Below are 17441 nucleotides of genomic sequence, written 5' to 3' on the forward strand. Positions count from 1 at the left end.
CCTTGTTGTATGTATTTGTGTTAGCTTGGGGTTTGGTGCACTGCGTTTATGTTTGTATTGTAAGTCTTTAATAAAGCGTCTTATTTATACCATATCTGAAGCTTGTGTTTCCCTGTGTCAGTCCATACACTTCTGGTCACACCTGCATTTCTGACACTCAGCTAGTCCAGGCTCATGAAAGATCCCAACTTTAAAGTCCACATAGATTCCTGAATCAGCAGCTGAGAGACTGAGCCAGCCCCTTCTGTCTCTTCCACAGCCTGGCATTCCAGAGGGGGGAGAGCAGAGAGCCGGTGACTGACAGTCAATGGCTCTCTGCTCAATGAAGACTATGAACTGAGCAATCAGCGGTCTTTGATCACTCAGTTCTCAGTCTTAGAAGCAGTGGGGGAAAGATGCCAAATTGGACCAATGCTGCATCCACTTAGGTAGGTTTTTTTTTTCCAAAGGACTCTATACTTCTTTTACAGAATAAAAAAAAACAGATATCTAAAAAAAAATGGTCCTTTTGGTACACAATGATTTAGGTATATGCTTGGAGAAAATTGCCGGGCAAAAAAAATGTATGGCCAAACTAGAGGATTATTTAGACACACTATCATACAAAAACATCACAATTTATTAACATAAAATAATCACAAAAAAAGATTTTTTAGAACAAGAAATACAAAACCCCTAACACAACAGCGGGGGGAAAAATAGTACATAACTTCCCTTTGCATATAAAGTATTACATGTCACCTATTACATGGATTTTAATTCCAAAGGAGTATAGTTTGAAAATAAGAGACAGTCAACGCGTTTCACCTTCATATCTGGCTTCTTCAGGACTGTGACTTCTGCGTAAGGGATAGCAGTACTACTGTATGTGGGATACTAAGAAAACAGACAATATATACACAATCCATTATATACAGCAAAGTAATATATACATATAATAAACACAAGCAATCAATGGGCTTACATAAGAGAGCGGCATCCGGAGATATCTAGTCTGGGGGGGGCTCTATTGTGCTCTGCTGGTGGGGGGTGGGGGGAGCCTTCTCAGTGGGCAGAACACAATGATTACTGCTAGCAGCTATAGCCGCTGGCAGTAATCACATATAGAAAAAATCCAACAGGCTGGTTTACCCAAGTCAATCGATGGATCGACTTGGGTACAATCAGCCTGCCCATCAGTGGCGCCCTGAGGCAGGTGCGGGGGGTGCGGTCCGCACCGGGTGACACCGAACGTATGGGGTGACACCGGACCCGCTCCACAAAAAGGTAAGTTGTAAAGCAAGCCGACGATTCCCGCAGGATGGATCCGATCCATCCTGCGGAGATCGTCAGCTTTCTTTACAACTTACCTTTTCTTGGAGCAGGTCCGGTGTCACCCCGTATAGGTTGCATGCGGACGATCCTGCGGGGTGACACCGGTGTATCGGCAAGATGTGTCTCCCATGTAGATATGTCCCCCTGAAGCAACTGTGCATGTCCCAGTTTCAGGCACTTTCAATCGATGATAAAACTACTGCTATCATCGATTGATCGTGCCTGAAACCGGGACATTCTCAGCTGTCCCGGACCCCCTCCAAGAAAAGGTAAGTTGTAAAGAAAGCCGACGATCCCTGCAGGATGGATCGCATCTGCAGATTGAGCACAATGGATCGGAGCCCGATTCATTATGCTCAATCCACAGATCTGATCCATTCTGCGGGGATCATCGGATGGGGTGTCACCAAGTGTTACCGCACCGGATGACACCAACCCTAGGGACACCTCTGCTGCCCATACATAGATGAAATCTCAGCTAGTCCATACTGAACCAGCAGAATTTGATCCACGTATGGCTGGCTTAAACTTTCTAGGTAACTGATTCACCAGGAACCGGAAAGCAGGTGTGGTCGTGACAACCCGAGCCCACAGGATAAAGGTTGTATGACACTGAACATCATTCAACCTGGCAGAACGGTGACATCAGCAAGACATAGTGGATCTATTACCATTGCTGGGAATGTGGTATTACAATAAAAGATACTTTTTTATTTAAAAATAAATTATAAGCGTTTGTACAATAAATGCATAAACTGGAGTTCCAAATCAAGCAGGCCATAGATGGATAGAATTGAAAATGAAAATTCTTAGGAAAATTTGTTTGAAAATTCTCAAAACATTCTAGAGTCGTTCAAAACATTTCATTTGCTTTTAACATTCGATATTGAAATGAATGGACTTTACCGAACGAAAATCACCCAAACTGTTAGAAATTCATTTGTTTGAGAAAAAATTTCCATCCTGCTCCTTCGAATTTTCTCACCACTGCGGACGAAAACGACCAACGATTTGACCCCACTAATGGTTAAAAAAATGAGCAAACGTTCTTAAAACATTTTTTTCCTAAGAGCTTAGGATTTTTAAATTTCTCTAACTCTACATTGGTCACCAAGACAAACAGAATCTCTCCAGTGCCGACAAAGACAACAATGAAAACACTGCAAAGGTTGTAACTCTTCCTTCATATTTCAAAACTGAAAAACAATTTTGGCTGAGATATACATTCAAATTGATTTTGTTCTTATCTCTGCCATTGCTATTTATTTTTTAATTCTAATAGCACATTTTTCAAACACGTAGAAAGCATGGAGGGGTTCAGTGAAGGTGGTGGTGAAGGTGTGGAGATGTCTAACGGGGCCACACAGCTGGTAGAAGGACAGACGTCCATCATGGTAATCCAGATATATTCCCAACAATTTCACCGGAGAATCAGAGCTTAGTGCGGTGTGTTTATTATTGTGTGTTGCTACGAAGCGTGTGACAACAGCAAGACCCCATGATTTGTCATTATAACCGATATAGGATTCATTTCCATCTATCTTCCTCTCTATGCTGCGAGCGGCAACCCCTATCAGCCATTTCTCTGCTCCGCTCACATCCACCTCCCAGTAATGTTTTCCTGATGTGAAGCTGTTCGTACTTAGTACCTGTTTGGATTCAAATCTTCCTGGACCCTCCAGCCTGTTCTGACAAGTGTTACTGCAAGAGGCCGTTCTCAGATCCTCTGATATAATAAAGTTTTTGTGAGCAGTATTTATATCTAATAGAATATCTGATTTTTCCATCCCTGAGAATTGTCTTTTGATCTTCAGATCTATCAGACTGTCAGTAAAATGGAGAAGACCTCTGTGTAGCATCCGTGAGATAATTTCTTCTTCCGGGCGTCCAGCATCTCCAACATTGTCGATTGTATCATCTATCCCAGGAATAATGTCATCTGATTAATCTTCTGGGACAGCTCATCTCTTTGTTGCTCTAGCTGCGGGATCAATTTAGAGACTGATTGGGAGATTTGCTCCTCCTGCCTGGAGACCTCAGTCAAGACTCTCTTCTCTACGTCATCCAAATGTTTCCTGATGTCTCTAAACAGCTCAGTGACCTTCCTGGTGACGTTGGCTGCTTTTTCTTTATCTTCTGTCGTGTGATTTTCCAGATTCTGGATTCTCCTCTCAATCCCCTGTCTCTCAGAGTTCAGTGTATTTGTAGATTCTCTCAGTTTCTCTTTTGTCCTCTCAGAGGCCACATCCAGAAGGTCCACCTGGTGCCATTTGTGGTCTCCAGCCACCCAGCAGGACATACAGATACAGGCACTGTCCTCTGTGCAGTAATATTTCAGGATCTCTTTGTGTGTGGAACATTTTCTGTCTTCAAATGATGTGGTGGGTTTGGTTAAAGTGTGATCTGCTGACTTGCTGTGGTTTTTGAGGTGCTTAGTGCAAAACGAGGCCTCACATAGCAGACACGTTTTAGTAGCTGGTGTAGGAGAATCGCAGTACGTACAGAAGTCCTCTGTGTCCTCTGGGTGAGCAGATCTGAAATTGTCCACAATGTTACACAGCTTTCTGTTCTTCTCCAGCGTAGGGCGCTTGGTATATCGCTCTCTGCACTCCGGACAGATATAAACACCAGACCCCTCCTGTTTATCCAGCACAGATGCTATACAGTCCCAGCAGTAGATATGTCCACATTTCAGTGATACGGGCTCCGTATAAAGGCTCAGGCAGATGGAACAGTTCAGCTCCTCTCTCAGGCTAGAAGTCATCATTCTATAAATTAAAATTCGAATCCGACTATCTATGGAGGAGCTGCTTAGATCTCGGCTGATCTATCCTTAAGGCAGAGACAAAGAGACGGAGACCAAGGACCAACGTGAAAGGATTCTGTGAGCAGAAAGTCAGATCTATTACGTGAAATTATATCCCCCCCCTCCGTTCACGTAGTCGTTCCTCTGCCCAAGACACAATCATTCAGCTCAAGACACAACCATTCAAGCACACAGGTCTCACATTGCATCGCCTTCTGCAGCTTTGCCTGCACAGAGCAGTTTTTCCATTTCTCACACACAATGTATAATCTGCATTTTTGGCTATAAAATTACTTAACACCCCCAGAACATAATATATTTTCTGAAAGTAAAGACCCTGCAGAATAAAAAAAGATGGTAGTTGCAATTGTTTTCAGTGCTGCATGATATTTGCGCAACTGTTTATCAATTCTGTATTTTCAGGAAACAAATACGCTATAATTACTTTTAATCAGTGGCGTCTCTAGGCAGGTGCTGGGGGTACGCGCCGCACCGGGTGATGCCTATCACTCAGAGCGACACGTGACACCGGACCCGCTCCACGATAAGGTACATTTTAAAACAAGCCGACGATCCCCACAGGATGGATCGGATCTGCGGATTGAGCACAATGGATCAGAGTCCGATCCATTATGCTCCCCAATCCGCAGATCCGATCCATCCTGCGGGGATCGTCGGCTTGCTTTAAAACTTAGGCTACGTTCACACTTGCTTTGTCAGCAGGCATCAGACAGGCATTTGGGAAGCGTTTTTAACGCTTCTCAAAAACCTATGAAATTTCAGCACATGGCAGCACAGAGTGCTCTTCACACTGAAGCGTTAAAGTCACGTTGCGGCAAAACTGACACCTCATGTGGAGTCAGGAGGAGTTGAAGTTGCATTTGCGGGGCGGTTGTGACGCGGTTGCGAGGTGTTTGCGGAGCGTTAATACCATTTAACTTCATTATAGGAGTTTGTGGTGCAGTTTTAACGCTTGGCAAATGCCTCCAAACCACACATAGGGCATTTGGGGAGCGTTAAAAACGCTTCCCAAACGCCTGTCTAACGCTATAGGGATGTTTGGCAAGAGTTAGAAATAAAGTCAAGTGTGAACGAGCTCTTACCTTTTTGTAGAGCTCATGGAGAGATCAGTTAACCCTGTATAGGTTGCAAGCAGACGATCCCCGCAGGATGGATCGGATCTGCGGATTGGAGAGCATAATGGATCGGACTCCTATCCATTATGCTCAATCTGCAGATCCGATCCATTCTGCGGGGATCATCGGAGAGGGTGACACCATGGGGTTTATTTACTAAAGCTGGAGAGTCCAAAATCATACTCCCTTCTGCATAGAAACCAATCAGCTTCTAACCTCAGCTTGTTCAATGAAGCTTTGGCAATGAAACGTGGAAGCTGATTGGTTTCTATGCAGAAGGGAGTTTGATTTTGGACTCTCCAGCTTTAGTAAATAAACCCCCAAGTGTTACCGCACCGGGTGACAGCAACCCTAGGGACGCCCCTGCTTTTAATGCACACAAACACAATCTAATCCCCATTTTTTTGTACAAAAGAGAAGAGAGTAAATAGATACTAAGTGTGTCTAGCCTGAAAATCGCATGCACCTGTTAAATGGTGAAAAATCATGGTACCCAAAATGATCAATAGGTGACACTAAAAGCCTTTACAGCTCATCAGCGTTAGAGTAAACTATAAATGATGGGCCTAGCATGATTGTTCTCACTCTGACATTCGTGGTAATATGTTACATGTGCACCATTTACATACAAATGCGCAGCCTATGCTGCGCTTACCTTTGCATGCGTGCGTAGGGTGGCGAAGTTGCTTTACATTTTTTTTGCTTCATTTTTTTTTTAATGAGGTCTTTTTTGTTTGGTTTTTGAACATTTATGTTTTTTTAACAAACAAGCGCACAACTTGTGCGCAACAAACTACAAACAAATCAAAGGACATTGGTCATACAGTGATAAAACAGCAAACAGTAAGCAGCACATACAAAAGAAAAAAAAAGGGGGGTGGTAATTTTGTATACACCATATGAACATATATCCTGCAACAATAAAACTATTAAACCAGCACAAGTTGACTGAAGTCTGTTACTCCTTCCAATAGTATCCAGCTGCACGCGTCTTTCCACAAACTTGTAAATTCCGGCTGTTATACCATACAACAAAGGGCCACACATATTTATAGGGAGAATAATCTATTTGCTATCATATGAAGCGGAGCCAAACCAGGTGTTGCCAGCCGGGGGCCCCATATAATTTTACATTTCTGTCTCCGCCACCCCCCTCTGCCAATCCCTCCACTGGCTTCCGATTGCGCAACGGATCAAATTCAAAATCCTAACACTGACGTACAAAGCTGTCCACCATACTGCCCCGAACTACATCACTGACCTAATATCCAAGTACCGCCCAGCACGCACACTCCGCTCCTCACAAGACCTCCTTCTCTCTAGTTCCCTGGTCTCCTCCTCCCATGCCCGCCTCCAGGACTTCTCCAAGGTGTCACCCATCCTCTGGAACTCCCTGCCCCAACCCATCAGATTATCACCTACTCTCCTCTCCTTTACGCGCACCCTGAAAACCCATCTCTTCAGGGAAGCCTACCCCACCCCCTGCTAACTTGCCGACCTCCTCCACTCTTCCTACCACCCCATCCCCCACAGCTATCTCCTCCTGTACCACTATCCCATCCCTTCTAGATTGTAAGCTCCAAAGAGCAGGGCCCTCGATCCCCTCATGTTTTGCATTGTATTGGTATTGTTCTGTCACATGTTCTGTCCCCCTTTGTAATGTACAGCGCTGAGCGAACTATTGGCACTTTATAAATACTGTATAATAATAATAATAATAATACAGTTTCTGTATTGAAATATTGTTTTTTTTCTCTGGAGATTACATTGTTAACCCCTTCATGCCGGATCGTCCCAGGGTGAAGAGGAGTTCCTGCGCTGGGAGGTGGGCGGGACGGGGCTTAGTGTCATGTGGCCGCCGTGACATCACGTCACGCCCTGGTCACATGATCGGGAAAGGTCCCGATCGAAAGAGCGGACCGGGACCTTTCTGTGAGTACCTCACATGTGTGCTGGGAGCGCGCAGGGCGTGCGCTCTCAGCACATATGTTTTTTGTTACATGAATGCAAATGTGTGGCTGCTTGGCGTCTAGGCCCAGACGCTAGGTGTCCGCACATTTGCGTGGGGCCGACATGAAGGGGTCAACCTGAGTTTTTCACTCTGCTTGACTCCATGTACACAGGACACTTCTGAATGATGGAAACTGACTGCTGGAAAACGTAGGTTAAAAACCGTCTGTTTAGCCGCGTTTGCATACCGCGTTTATGCGCTGTGACAGTGTGGCGATCTGTCATGATATAAAAAGGATATTTCACCCGGGATTCTCAAGAAGGCAGGTTGAGGGGCTCCAGGGTACTTGTTTGATGCAGCGAAATGTGGCTTTTCACTTTCCTCATTTGTTTGTAAAGTCCAATTTGGGACCTGGAGCCTGGAGTTTTCAAAGTGATTTGGGAGGGATAAAAATCTCCAATCTTGGGACCAGGTTTTGGGAATGGCCAGGAGACTGATTGGTCAGGTGTGTGTGGGTCTCTTCTAGAGTCAGGACCGGGGTTCTGGGCTCCACCCTCCCGAGGAGTCTATGTGAGTGCAAAGGAGCAGCCCCAAGTGTGCATGGTGGCACAGAGAAGTCTGAGAGCAGACAGGGCCCAAGCCTGTGGGCTGGCGAAGCAGAAGTGCTGGGAAAGGGCGCTAACCCTGGTGCAGGGTGTTGCACATGAATGGTCAACAGGACCGAGGCATGAAGCCTGAGCAGCAGTGCTGCTAAAGAGTCAGGAGGCTGAATCTATGTTTTTGTTTGCCTTGATGGTGGAAACCCCTGCGTGGGAAAGATATTGTGTGGAACTTACCTTTAAATAAAATTGGGCTAAAACGGCCCTTAAAAAGAAGGAAGTGAGTGGTTGTGTGCTTTAAAAGACTCTACCCTTGAAGCTAGTTCTTACAGTGCGTTTATGTGCGTTTGCGTTTAGAAGCGTTTTTTAAAGATAACCTCAGGAGACCTTCCAAAATGCCCAGAATGCACTGAAAAATAGTAAAAAATTAACCATTTCAAACATTTTGAGAGAAATAGAGAGAGCATAAGCAGAGAGAGCAGTATGTGTTGAGACGACCTGTCTTTTCTGGTTGTATTCACTATGGATCCCATCATGAGCATAATGCGGCGCGTTCTACCATTTTTTCTATAACTAAACTATAGTATAAGCTTGAATTCCCCACATATACTTGGAACGTCCTGGATTTGAGATATGCAAGCATATGAAAGTGTCCAGAACTCAGTAAATCAGTTGAGGTCAAATGGAACCCAATGGAATCTAACTGAAGCATGTGCTAGAACAGGTACCTAAAATCTGTCAGCTTCCGTAGAAAGTTCTAATGGTCTGGTAGCTGGTATACAAATGACGTCACAATGTAGAGATGAGCTCCAGTCTTCACATTAAAGTGTGAAAAACAAAGCTTAAAGCCCAACTCCACTGTTTTGTGCCTCTCACGCTATTTCACCCTTCCACCACCCTGAAGCCCCCATTGGAATTTTTTACATTTTTTTTCTTTTAGTCTGCAGATCTGTCCACTGTTGTCATGGGTCATTTTACTTCTTCTTTGGTGGTGGATGAGCCTTCTTCCTAGACAGAGTAGGATGCTTGATAAAACAAAGGAAGCATACAGATTATCTATAAAAATCACCAACGGTACTGGAGAAATACTAACTAAATTCTGAAATATGAAATAAAGGAAACATATATACGGTCTTTTTTTAAACAATAAAGTTTACTGCACTTTACCAGAGACACAGATCTGACACACAGCGGTACAGGAATCCACCATCATAATACAGAGAAAAAGATAAAGCAGACATTTATACTGATAAGATGATCATGGCTGAGCCCTTCAGGCACATCTGGGGTAACCCATAAATATGTAATACAATGACCAGGGTGGATTTGATTTAAATCAAACTGATTTAAATCACAATTTAAATCACTAGTCAGTAAGGCTTGATTTAAATCCTAGTTTTCTACATAAAGACTAATTCTTGCTGGTATAACTTTAATATGCAAGTAGATGAAGATTTTTAGAATACCGTATTTTTCGCCGTATAAGACGCACTTTTTCTTCCCCAAAACTGGGGGGGAAAAGTTGGTGCGTCTTATACGACGAATAGAGAGAGAATCCGTCAGGCGCGGCCACGGCCGTAGGAAAGGCCGTGGCTTTGGCCTATCTCTGGAGCGGTCAGCCATCTTAGTACACCCGGCGGTGCGCGCTGACGTCATCACCCCCTCTGCTCGTGGATCAGCCCTGAAGACCGGAACGGCGCGGGAACACGGCGAGAGGAACGCGCGGAGCAAAGGTAAGTGAATTGACACAATATGGGGAATGAATTACTATAGGGGGGATGAATTACTATGGGGGATGAATTACTATAGGGGGGATGAATTACTATAGGGGGGATGAATTACTATATGGGGGATGAATTACTATGGGGGATGAATTACTATAGGGGGGATGAATTACTATAGGGGGGATGAATTACTATATGGGGGATGAATTACTATGGGGGATGAATTACTATATGGGGGATGAATTACTATATGGGGGATGAATTACTATGGGGGATGAACTACTATAGGGGGGATGAATTACTATATGGGGGATGAATTACTATGGGGGATGAATTACTATGGGGGATGAATTACTATATGGGGGATGAATTACTATGGGGGATGAATTACTATATGGGGGATGAATTACTATAGGGGGATGAATTACTATAGGGGGATGAATTACTATGGGGGATGAATTACTATATGGGGGATGAATTACTATAGGGGGGATGAATTACTATATGGGGGATGAATTACTATGGGGGATGAATTACTATATGTATTGGGTTCAGAATCTTTTTTTTCTAGATTTTCCTCCTTTAAAATTGGGTGCGTCTTATATTCCGGAGCGTCTTATATGGCGAAAAATACGGTAACTTTTCATATTAGTTTTTTTATCCCCAGTTTAATAGGTTAATCATTCATATTTGGACAACTTTTCTGTTGTACTTAGGAAGGAGAAAAATAATCATTACCTTAATAATAACAATTTAAATAGATTTATTCAACTGAAACAACAACATTCCAGCAGATGTGATTTGCTTAAACATCCATGTTTGTTAACTAATTTGGCTAAACAAAATCTATATATTTTAAGAAACGTAGCCTGTCAGCCCCTTCCTCCTCACACCTAGTTTCACTTTCTTCTTGTGCAGATCTATTCCACTCCAAACAATCAGAAAGATATTGTGTCTATTCTATTCACCGAACTTCTTGAAACTTAGCACTGAAGGGGTTGATTCTGTATTCATAGGTTTGTAGAAGTTAGGATGAAGGTCTTTTTCTTAACTCTGTTCATGTTATAACATTTTTGCTGTGAAGAAGAGGCATGTGATCTCCGCTGAGTCAAATTCAGTTTTGAGAACTGCAAAAGTAAACCGATCATCTGTGATAATATCTTGTAGGCAGAGAAACTGCCCAATAATCTTACAGAAACCTCTGGAAGAGCATGACATTGTGAATGGATTCATGGAATTTATTTACCAAAAAAATTAAACATATACAGCCTTATTCTACATAATTAAAAAACTAATCTTTATTTCATGAGGGAATAACCTTTGGATGGTAATATATTTTCCTCAAAAAGCATTTTATTAAAAAAAATCCGATTTAAATAAAAAAAATCTGATTTAAATAAAAAAAATCAGATTTGTTTGATTTTTTAAAAAAAATCATTGATTTTTATCCACCCTGACAATGACAAATTACCCCAGGCAGCTGGCACTTCAACAGCAGACGTTAGGCTGTGCCTATAGTGAGGACAGGATAGTACATGTCAAATAAAAGGTACTAAAAAGGAAGAATATCCTACTGCAGGCAGGTCCACCCTAGGGCACTACAGATTTGAGTGCTTTGCGAGGATGAAGAAGAGAAGGAAGAAAAAGAAAAGGCTAGAAGAAGGGAGAGAGAATAACACTAGAAAGAGGGAGTGTAGAGAAAAAGGAAAAAGGGAGGCCCACAATCCGGAGCCCAACAGATGCCCACCACAATTCCCCGATCACAAGAGGGAATCTCAAAGAAATAGCTGAAATTTTGAAGACACAAAGAAATAAATCCAAGAAAAAAATGGTTGCACGAATCATGAATACCGATCATGTAGACTTGCAATTAATTCTTCCTTTCTCATAATGTTCAGTTCAGTTCCTCTACCCACCCTTTAATGGAGGGGACGGGAGTTGTCTTCCAATGTCTAGGAATGAGTGTATGGGATGTGCCAATGAAGAAATGGAAGATATCCCTTTTATAGACCCAGGCATAACCGGAAACTAAAGATACCCCTTTTATAGACCCAGGCATAACCGGAAACTAAAGATACCCCTTTTATAGACCCAGGCATAACCGGAAACTAAAGATACCCCTTTTATAGACCCAGGTAGAACCGGAAACTAAAGATACCCCTTTATAGACCCAGGCATAACCGGAAACTAAAGATACCCCTTTTATAGACCCAGGCATAACCCGAAACTAAAGATACCTCTTTTATAGACCCAGGCATAACCCGAAACTAAAGATACCCCTTTTATAGACCCAGGCATAACCGGAAACTAAAGATATCCCTATTATAGACCCAGGTATAACCGGAAACTAAAGATACCCCTTTTATAGACCCAGGCATAACCCGAAACTAAAGATACCCCTTTTATAGACCCAGGCATAACCGGAAACTAAAGATACCCCTTTTATAGACCCAGGCATAACCCGAAACTAAAGATACCCCTTTTATAGACCCAGGCATAACCAGAAACTAAAGATACCCCTTTTATAGACCCAGGCATAACCCGAAACTAAAGATACCTCTTTTATAGACCCAGGCATAACCGGAAACTAAAGATACCTCTTTTATAGACCCAGGCATAACCGGAAACTAAACATACCTCTTTTATAGACCCAGGCATAACCGGAAACTAAAGATACCCCTTTTATAGACCCAGGCATAACCCGAAACTAAACATACCTCTTTTATAGACCCAGGCATAACCGGAAACTAAACATACCCCTTTTATAGACCCAGGCATAACCCGAAACTAAACATACCTCTTTTATAGACCCAGGCATAACCGGAAACTAAACATACCCCTTTTATAGACTCAGGCATAACCGGAAACTACAGATACCCCTTTTATAGACCCAGGCATAACCAAAAGTAGTGCTACCTCTGGAGTCTCTTTCCAAAAATACCCTTTAATCATGTAGCCTAACTTAAAAATGGAGACCCAAAAGGGCCTGATGCATGAGTAGGACCACCACAAGTGTAGAAAAGAGTACCCTCCGCCTCACTGCATTGCCAGCAGTCATCCAGTATAGAGTGTGAGTTCTTGTTCAGAGCCACTAAGCTCCTGTAGTGAGTAGCTGCATTCCTGTACATGACTGGCAATATATAGTATATGGTCTTATAGAGGTCCTGATCAATCGGTGAGTGTCTCATTTATATAATAATGATTGTTAAAAATTAAGAAATCCAATTTTAAGCGATATACGCAAATACAAGAAGTGTATATTTTTTTATGTTGTTATAGTTATTTACTTTGTAATTCTTATTAAAAATTACTTAAAGGAAGCATACAGATCGTTTATAATATTCACCAACAGTAGCGAAGAAATACTAAGTGATTTTATAAAATATGGAGAGAAAGAAATATATATATAATCATTTGACAAGTATCTAATTTTTATAATAACAATAATTGTTAAAAATGGCGAAATTCAATTTTGACTGATATACGCAAATACAAAAACGTTATAGTTTTTTATGTTGTTATAGTTATTTACTTTATAATTTCTATTCAAAATGACTCAAAGAAAGCATACACATTTATAATAATCACCAACAGTACTGAAGAAAGGAAGAGAAGGAAAAATATATAATAATTTGGCAAGGACCTCATTTTTATAATAACAATAAATGTTAAATTGAAGAAACCAACTTTTTTTAGTGGTACATGCAAATGCAAGAAAAAAAGTATATCTAAAGGCAAAACTTTTTGGGGCTAGAGTACAGAAGGGATAAAACGTCTATTAGTCCTCATGCACACTTGATGTTTTTACATTGGCTGTTTTTGGCTTTTGATGTTTTTTTCTACAGCTAGTAAATCTCGCAGCATGTTATCCTACGAATCCATACACACTCAGACTATAATGAACGTTTTTTGGCTGGAAAAAAAACCCAGAACTAGTGGATTTTTTTAGCTGTAAAAATGCTCTAACTCTGAAAGACGCTGAAAAATGTGGCAAAACATGGTAAAACACCACAAACCGACATTTTTGGACTTTTTGTGACCAAAAAAAAAAATGATTGGTAAAAAAAAACTGCTAAAATATGCAAAAAAAACCACAAACCCGGAAAAACGCAGGAAAACACCGCTAAACGTGGCAAAATGTTAATGTAAGAACGCTAAAAAAGCTGAAAAACTCAGGTTTTTAACGTGACTTTAAACAGTTAACATTACCAACATTATCAAAATCCCCCCCCCCCTCCAGTGTACATGAGGGCTTAGGTTTTTTTTTCATCTCTGTCATTTTTTAGCAAAAGACAACAGAAAATGAGAGGCAATCCCCCCAAATTGAGGGGCAACCCCCTCTTAGATGGCTGCCACCTGAACATGTGTCCCCATTAGAAGATTAATGATTTTTCTTGTTGCCACTATTTTTGCTGTGGTGACAGTTTAAAATTCTGAGATTTCTATAATTTGGCAACAGTCACCAAGACAAAAAGAAGGGTGTATCTCCCCAGTGGAGGCACAGACAGCAATAAAAAAAAAATCCCAAAAAGGATGTAATCCTTCCCTACTCTAATCAAAACTGAAAAGGTTTGAGTTTTAGAAATGCATTTTAAAAATGTGATTTTGCCTTTGAACTCTATTATGGTTTTTACTTTATAATTCTGATAGAACATTTTGGAAACACATAGAAAGCAGCATGGAGGGGTTCAGTGAAGTTGGCGGTGAAGGTGTGGAGGTGTCTGATGGGGTCACACAGCTGGTAGAAGGACAGGCGGCCAGCCTCATAATCCAAATATATTCCCACCGATTTCACTGGAGAATCTAAGCTTAGTGCGGTGAGTATTGCATTGTGCATAGCAGTGAAGCGTGTGACAACAGCGAGACCCCATGACTGGCCGTTGTATCCTATAAAGGATTCATTTTCATTTTTCTTCCTCTGTATGCTGTGAGCTGCCACCCCTATCAGCCATTTCTCTGCTCCACTCACATCCACCTCCCAGTAATATTTTCCTGATGTGAAGCTGTTTGTACTTAGTACCTGTTTGGATTCAAACCTTTCTGGACCCTCCGACCTGTTCTGACCTATGTCACTGTGAGAGGCTATCCTCAGATCCTCTGATATAACAATGTTATTATGAGCAGTGTTTATATCCAGTACAATGTCTGATTTCTCCATCAGTGAGAATTTTCTATTGATCTTCAAATCTATCAGACTGTCAGTAAAGTGGAGAAGTCCTCTGTGGAGCATCTGTGAGATCATTCCTTCATCCAGACATTCAGCATCTCCGACATCGTTGATAGTGTCATCTTTCTCAGGAATAATGTCATATCTATTAGGTGCCTTTGTTAGGACAGTTAATGGATCTTGGATGTTACATAGTTCTTCCATCTGATTGATCTTTTTGGACAGCTCATCCTTCTGCATCTCCAATGTCTCTATCAGATCACTGACTGACTGGGAGATCTTCTCCTCCTGCCTGGAGACCTCAGCCAGGACTCTCTTCTCTACATCATTCTGATGTTTCGTGATGTCTCTAAACAGCTCAGTGACTCTCCCGGTGACAACAACTGTTTTTTCTTTCTCTTCCGTCCTGTGATTTTCCAGATTCTGGATTCTCCTCTCAATCTCCTGTCTCTCAGAGACCCATGTATTTCTAGATTCGTTCAGTTTCTCTTTCTTCTTCTCAGAGGCTTTGTTCAGAAGGTCCACCTGGTGTCCTTTGTGGTCTCCAGCCACCCAGCAGGACATACAGATACAGGCACTGTCCTCTGTGCAGTAATATTTCAGGATCTCTTTGTGTGTGGAGCATTTTCTGTCTTCAAATGATATGGTGGGTTCAGTTAAAATGTGATCTGCTGACTTGCTGTGGCTTCTGAGGTGCCTATTGCAAAACGAGGCCTCACAGTGCAGACATGTTTTAGAAGCTGGTGCAGGAGGATCGCAGTAAGTACAGAAGACCTCTGTGTCCTCCGGGTGAGCAGACCTAAAATTATCCACAACGTTACACAACTTTCTGTTCTTCTCCAGCGGAGGGCGCTCTGTATACTGCTCTCTGCACTCCGGACAGGAATAATTGGTAGACTTCTTCTTCTCTGTATCCAGAACAGTCACAAGACAGTCCCGGCAGAAGTTGTGGCCACATTTCAGTGATACGGGCTCCTTATAAAGGTTCAGGCAGATGGAGCAGCTCAGCTCCTCTCTCAGGCCAGAAGTCGCCATTCTGGGGAAAAAGATTTACAATTTTGATACGATTGTCTTGCTGGGATCGGCTGATCTCTCTTATGGATGAAAACAGGGAGACGAAGATGAAAGTGAAAGACTTTCTGTGATCAGGAAGTACACTAAAATGAGATCCACCCTGTTCATGTAACCCTTTCTTTGCTCAAGACACATAGGGGGATTATTTACTAAATCTAGAGAATGCAGCTGAGCACAGAAACCAATCAGCTTCTAGGTTTTATTCTCAAAGCTTAACCCCTTTGCTGCCAGAGCCGTTTTTGCTTTTGTTTGCACATGCTATGTGTTGATTTTATGGTGACAGGTTCTCTTTATTAGGACACGCAGGGTCTAAAAGACCCTGCCTGTCTCCTCTGTGACCCATTAGATGTAGTTTTTTATTAAGCATTTTTCAATAAACAAGTGCAATAACCTCTTTCCTTCTTTTGGAACATTAAATTCCAGTGTAACCATCAGCTTTTTCTTCTGTGTTTGCTTGGATATACCATATGGCATAGTGGACCGGAGTGAAATGGGTCTTTTCAGAGTACAAGGAGCCTTTTGGTAAAACAAATTTACATTAGTTACAATCTGAGAATTTCTTTTCCCCTATTGTGGTGTAAAGAGATCTAAACCAATCAGGCACAGTGGTCATATAAATAATACAGAGTTCAATACAGTGTAACTGAGGAGCGAGGGGGCACCCTACCCATGATAATAGTCCAGCACCTCACTTGGCATTCTCAGCACACTGGGTGACAGGCTGGAAAAGGATTGCAGATGAATAGTCTACCTTGTAGGTGTGTGCACCCTATTGCACTAGGATGTGCACCCCAAAGCCTAAACACACATGCAGAGTTAAGGCATACGCTATGTACAGGGTGCAGAGTCAAGGAGTGTGCTATGTACAGGGTGCAGAATTAAGGAGTGTGCTATGTACAAGGTGCAGAGTTAAGGGGTGTGCTATGTACAGGGTGCAGAATTAAGGAGTGTGCTATGTACAGGGTGCAGAGTCAAGGAGTGTGCTATGTACAAGGTGCAGAGTTAAGGGGTGTGCTATGTACAGGGTGCAGAATTAAGGAGTGTGCTATGTACAGGGTGCAGAGTCAAGGAGTGTGCTATGTGCAGGGTCCTGTGTTAAGGAGTGTGCTATGTACAGGGTGCAGAATTAAGGAGTGTGCTATGTACAGGGTGCAGAATTAAGGAGTGTGCTATGTACAGGGTGCAGAGTTAAGGGGTGTGCTATGTACAGGGTGCAGAATTAAGGAGTGTGCTATGTACAGGGTACAGAGTCAAGGAGTGTGCTATGTACAGGGTGCAGAATTAAGGAGTGTGCTATGTACAGGGTGCAGAATTAAGGAGTGTGCTATGTACAGGGTGCAGAGTTAAGGAGTGTGCTATGTACAGGGTGCAGAGTCAAGGAGTGTGCTATGTGCAGGGTCCTGTGTTAAGGAGTGTGCTATGTACAGGGTGCAGAATTAAGGAGTGCGCTATGTACAGGGTGCAGAATTAAGGAGTGTGCTATGTACAGGGTGCAGAATTAAGGAGTGTGCTATGTACAGGGTGCAGAGTTAAGGAGTGTGCTATTTACAGGGTGCAGAATTAAGGAGTGCGCTATGTACTGGTTGCAGAGTTAAGGCATACGCTATGTACAGGGTGCAGAGTCAAGGAGTGTGCTATGTACAAGGTGCAGAGTTAAGGGGTGTGCTATG

At 42.4% G+C, this 17441-nt stretch overlaps 1 protein-coding gene and 1 pseudogene across 1 annotated transcript; both read right to left on the minus strand.

Moving 5' to 3' along the window:
• Positions 1 to 598: 598 nt before the first annotated feature.
• Positions 599 to 4245, minus strand: LOC149435073 (E3 ubiquitin/ISG15 ligase TRIM25-like; annotated as a pseudogene).
• A 4701-nt stretch (positions 4246 to 8946) lies between these two features.
• On the minus strand, positions 8947 to 15812 carry LOC149435074 (E3 ubiquitin/ISG15 ligase TRIM25-like). The gene has a single exon (XM_089663050.1). The coding sequence runs from the start codon at positions 15730 to 15732 to the stop codon at positions 14161 to 14163; it is 1572 nt and encodes a 523-aa protein (XP_089519176.1). The 5' UTR covers positions 15733 to 15812; the 3' UTR covers positions 8947 to 14160.
• Positions 15813 to 17441: the final 1629 nt, after the last annotated feature.

The sequence above is a fragment of the Staurois parvus genome, unplaced genomic scaffold (genome assembly GCF_062004578.1).
Source record: "Staurois parvus isolate SC_StPar_1 unplaced genomic scaffold, SC_StPar_1.0 ptg001616l, whole genome shotgun sequence".
Classification (NCBI taxonomy): Eukaryota; Metazoa; Chordata; class Amphibia; order Anura; family Ranidae; genus Staurois; species Staurois parvus.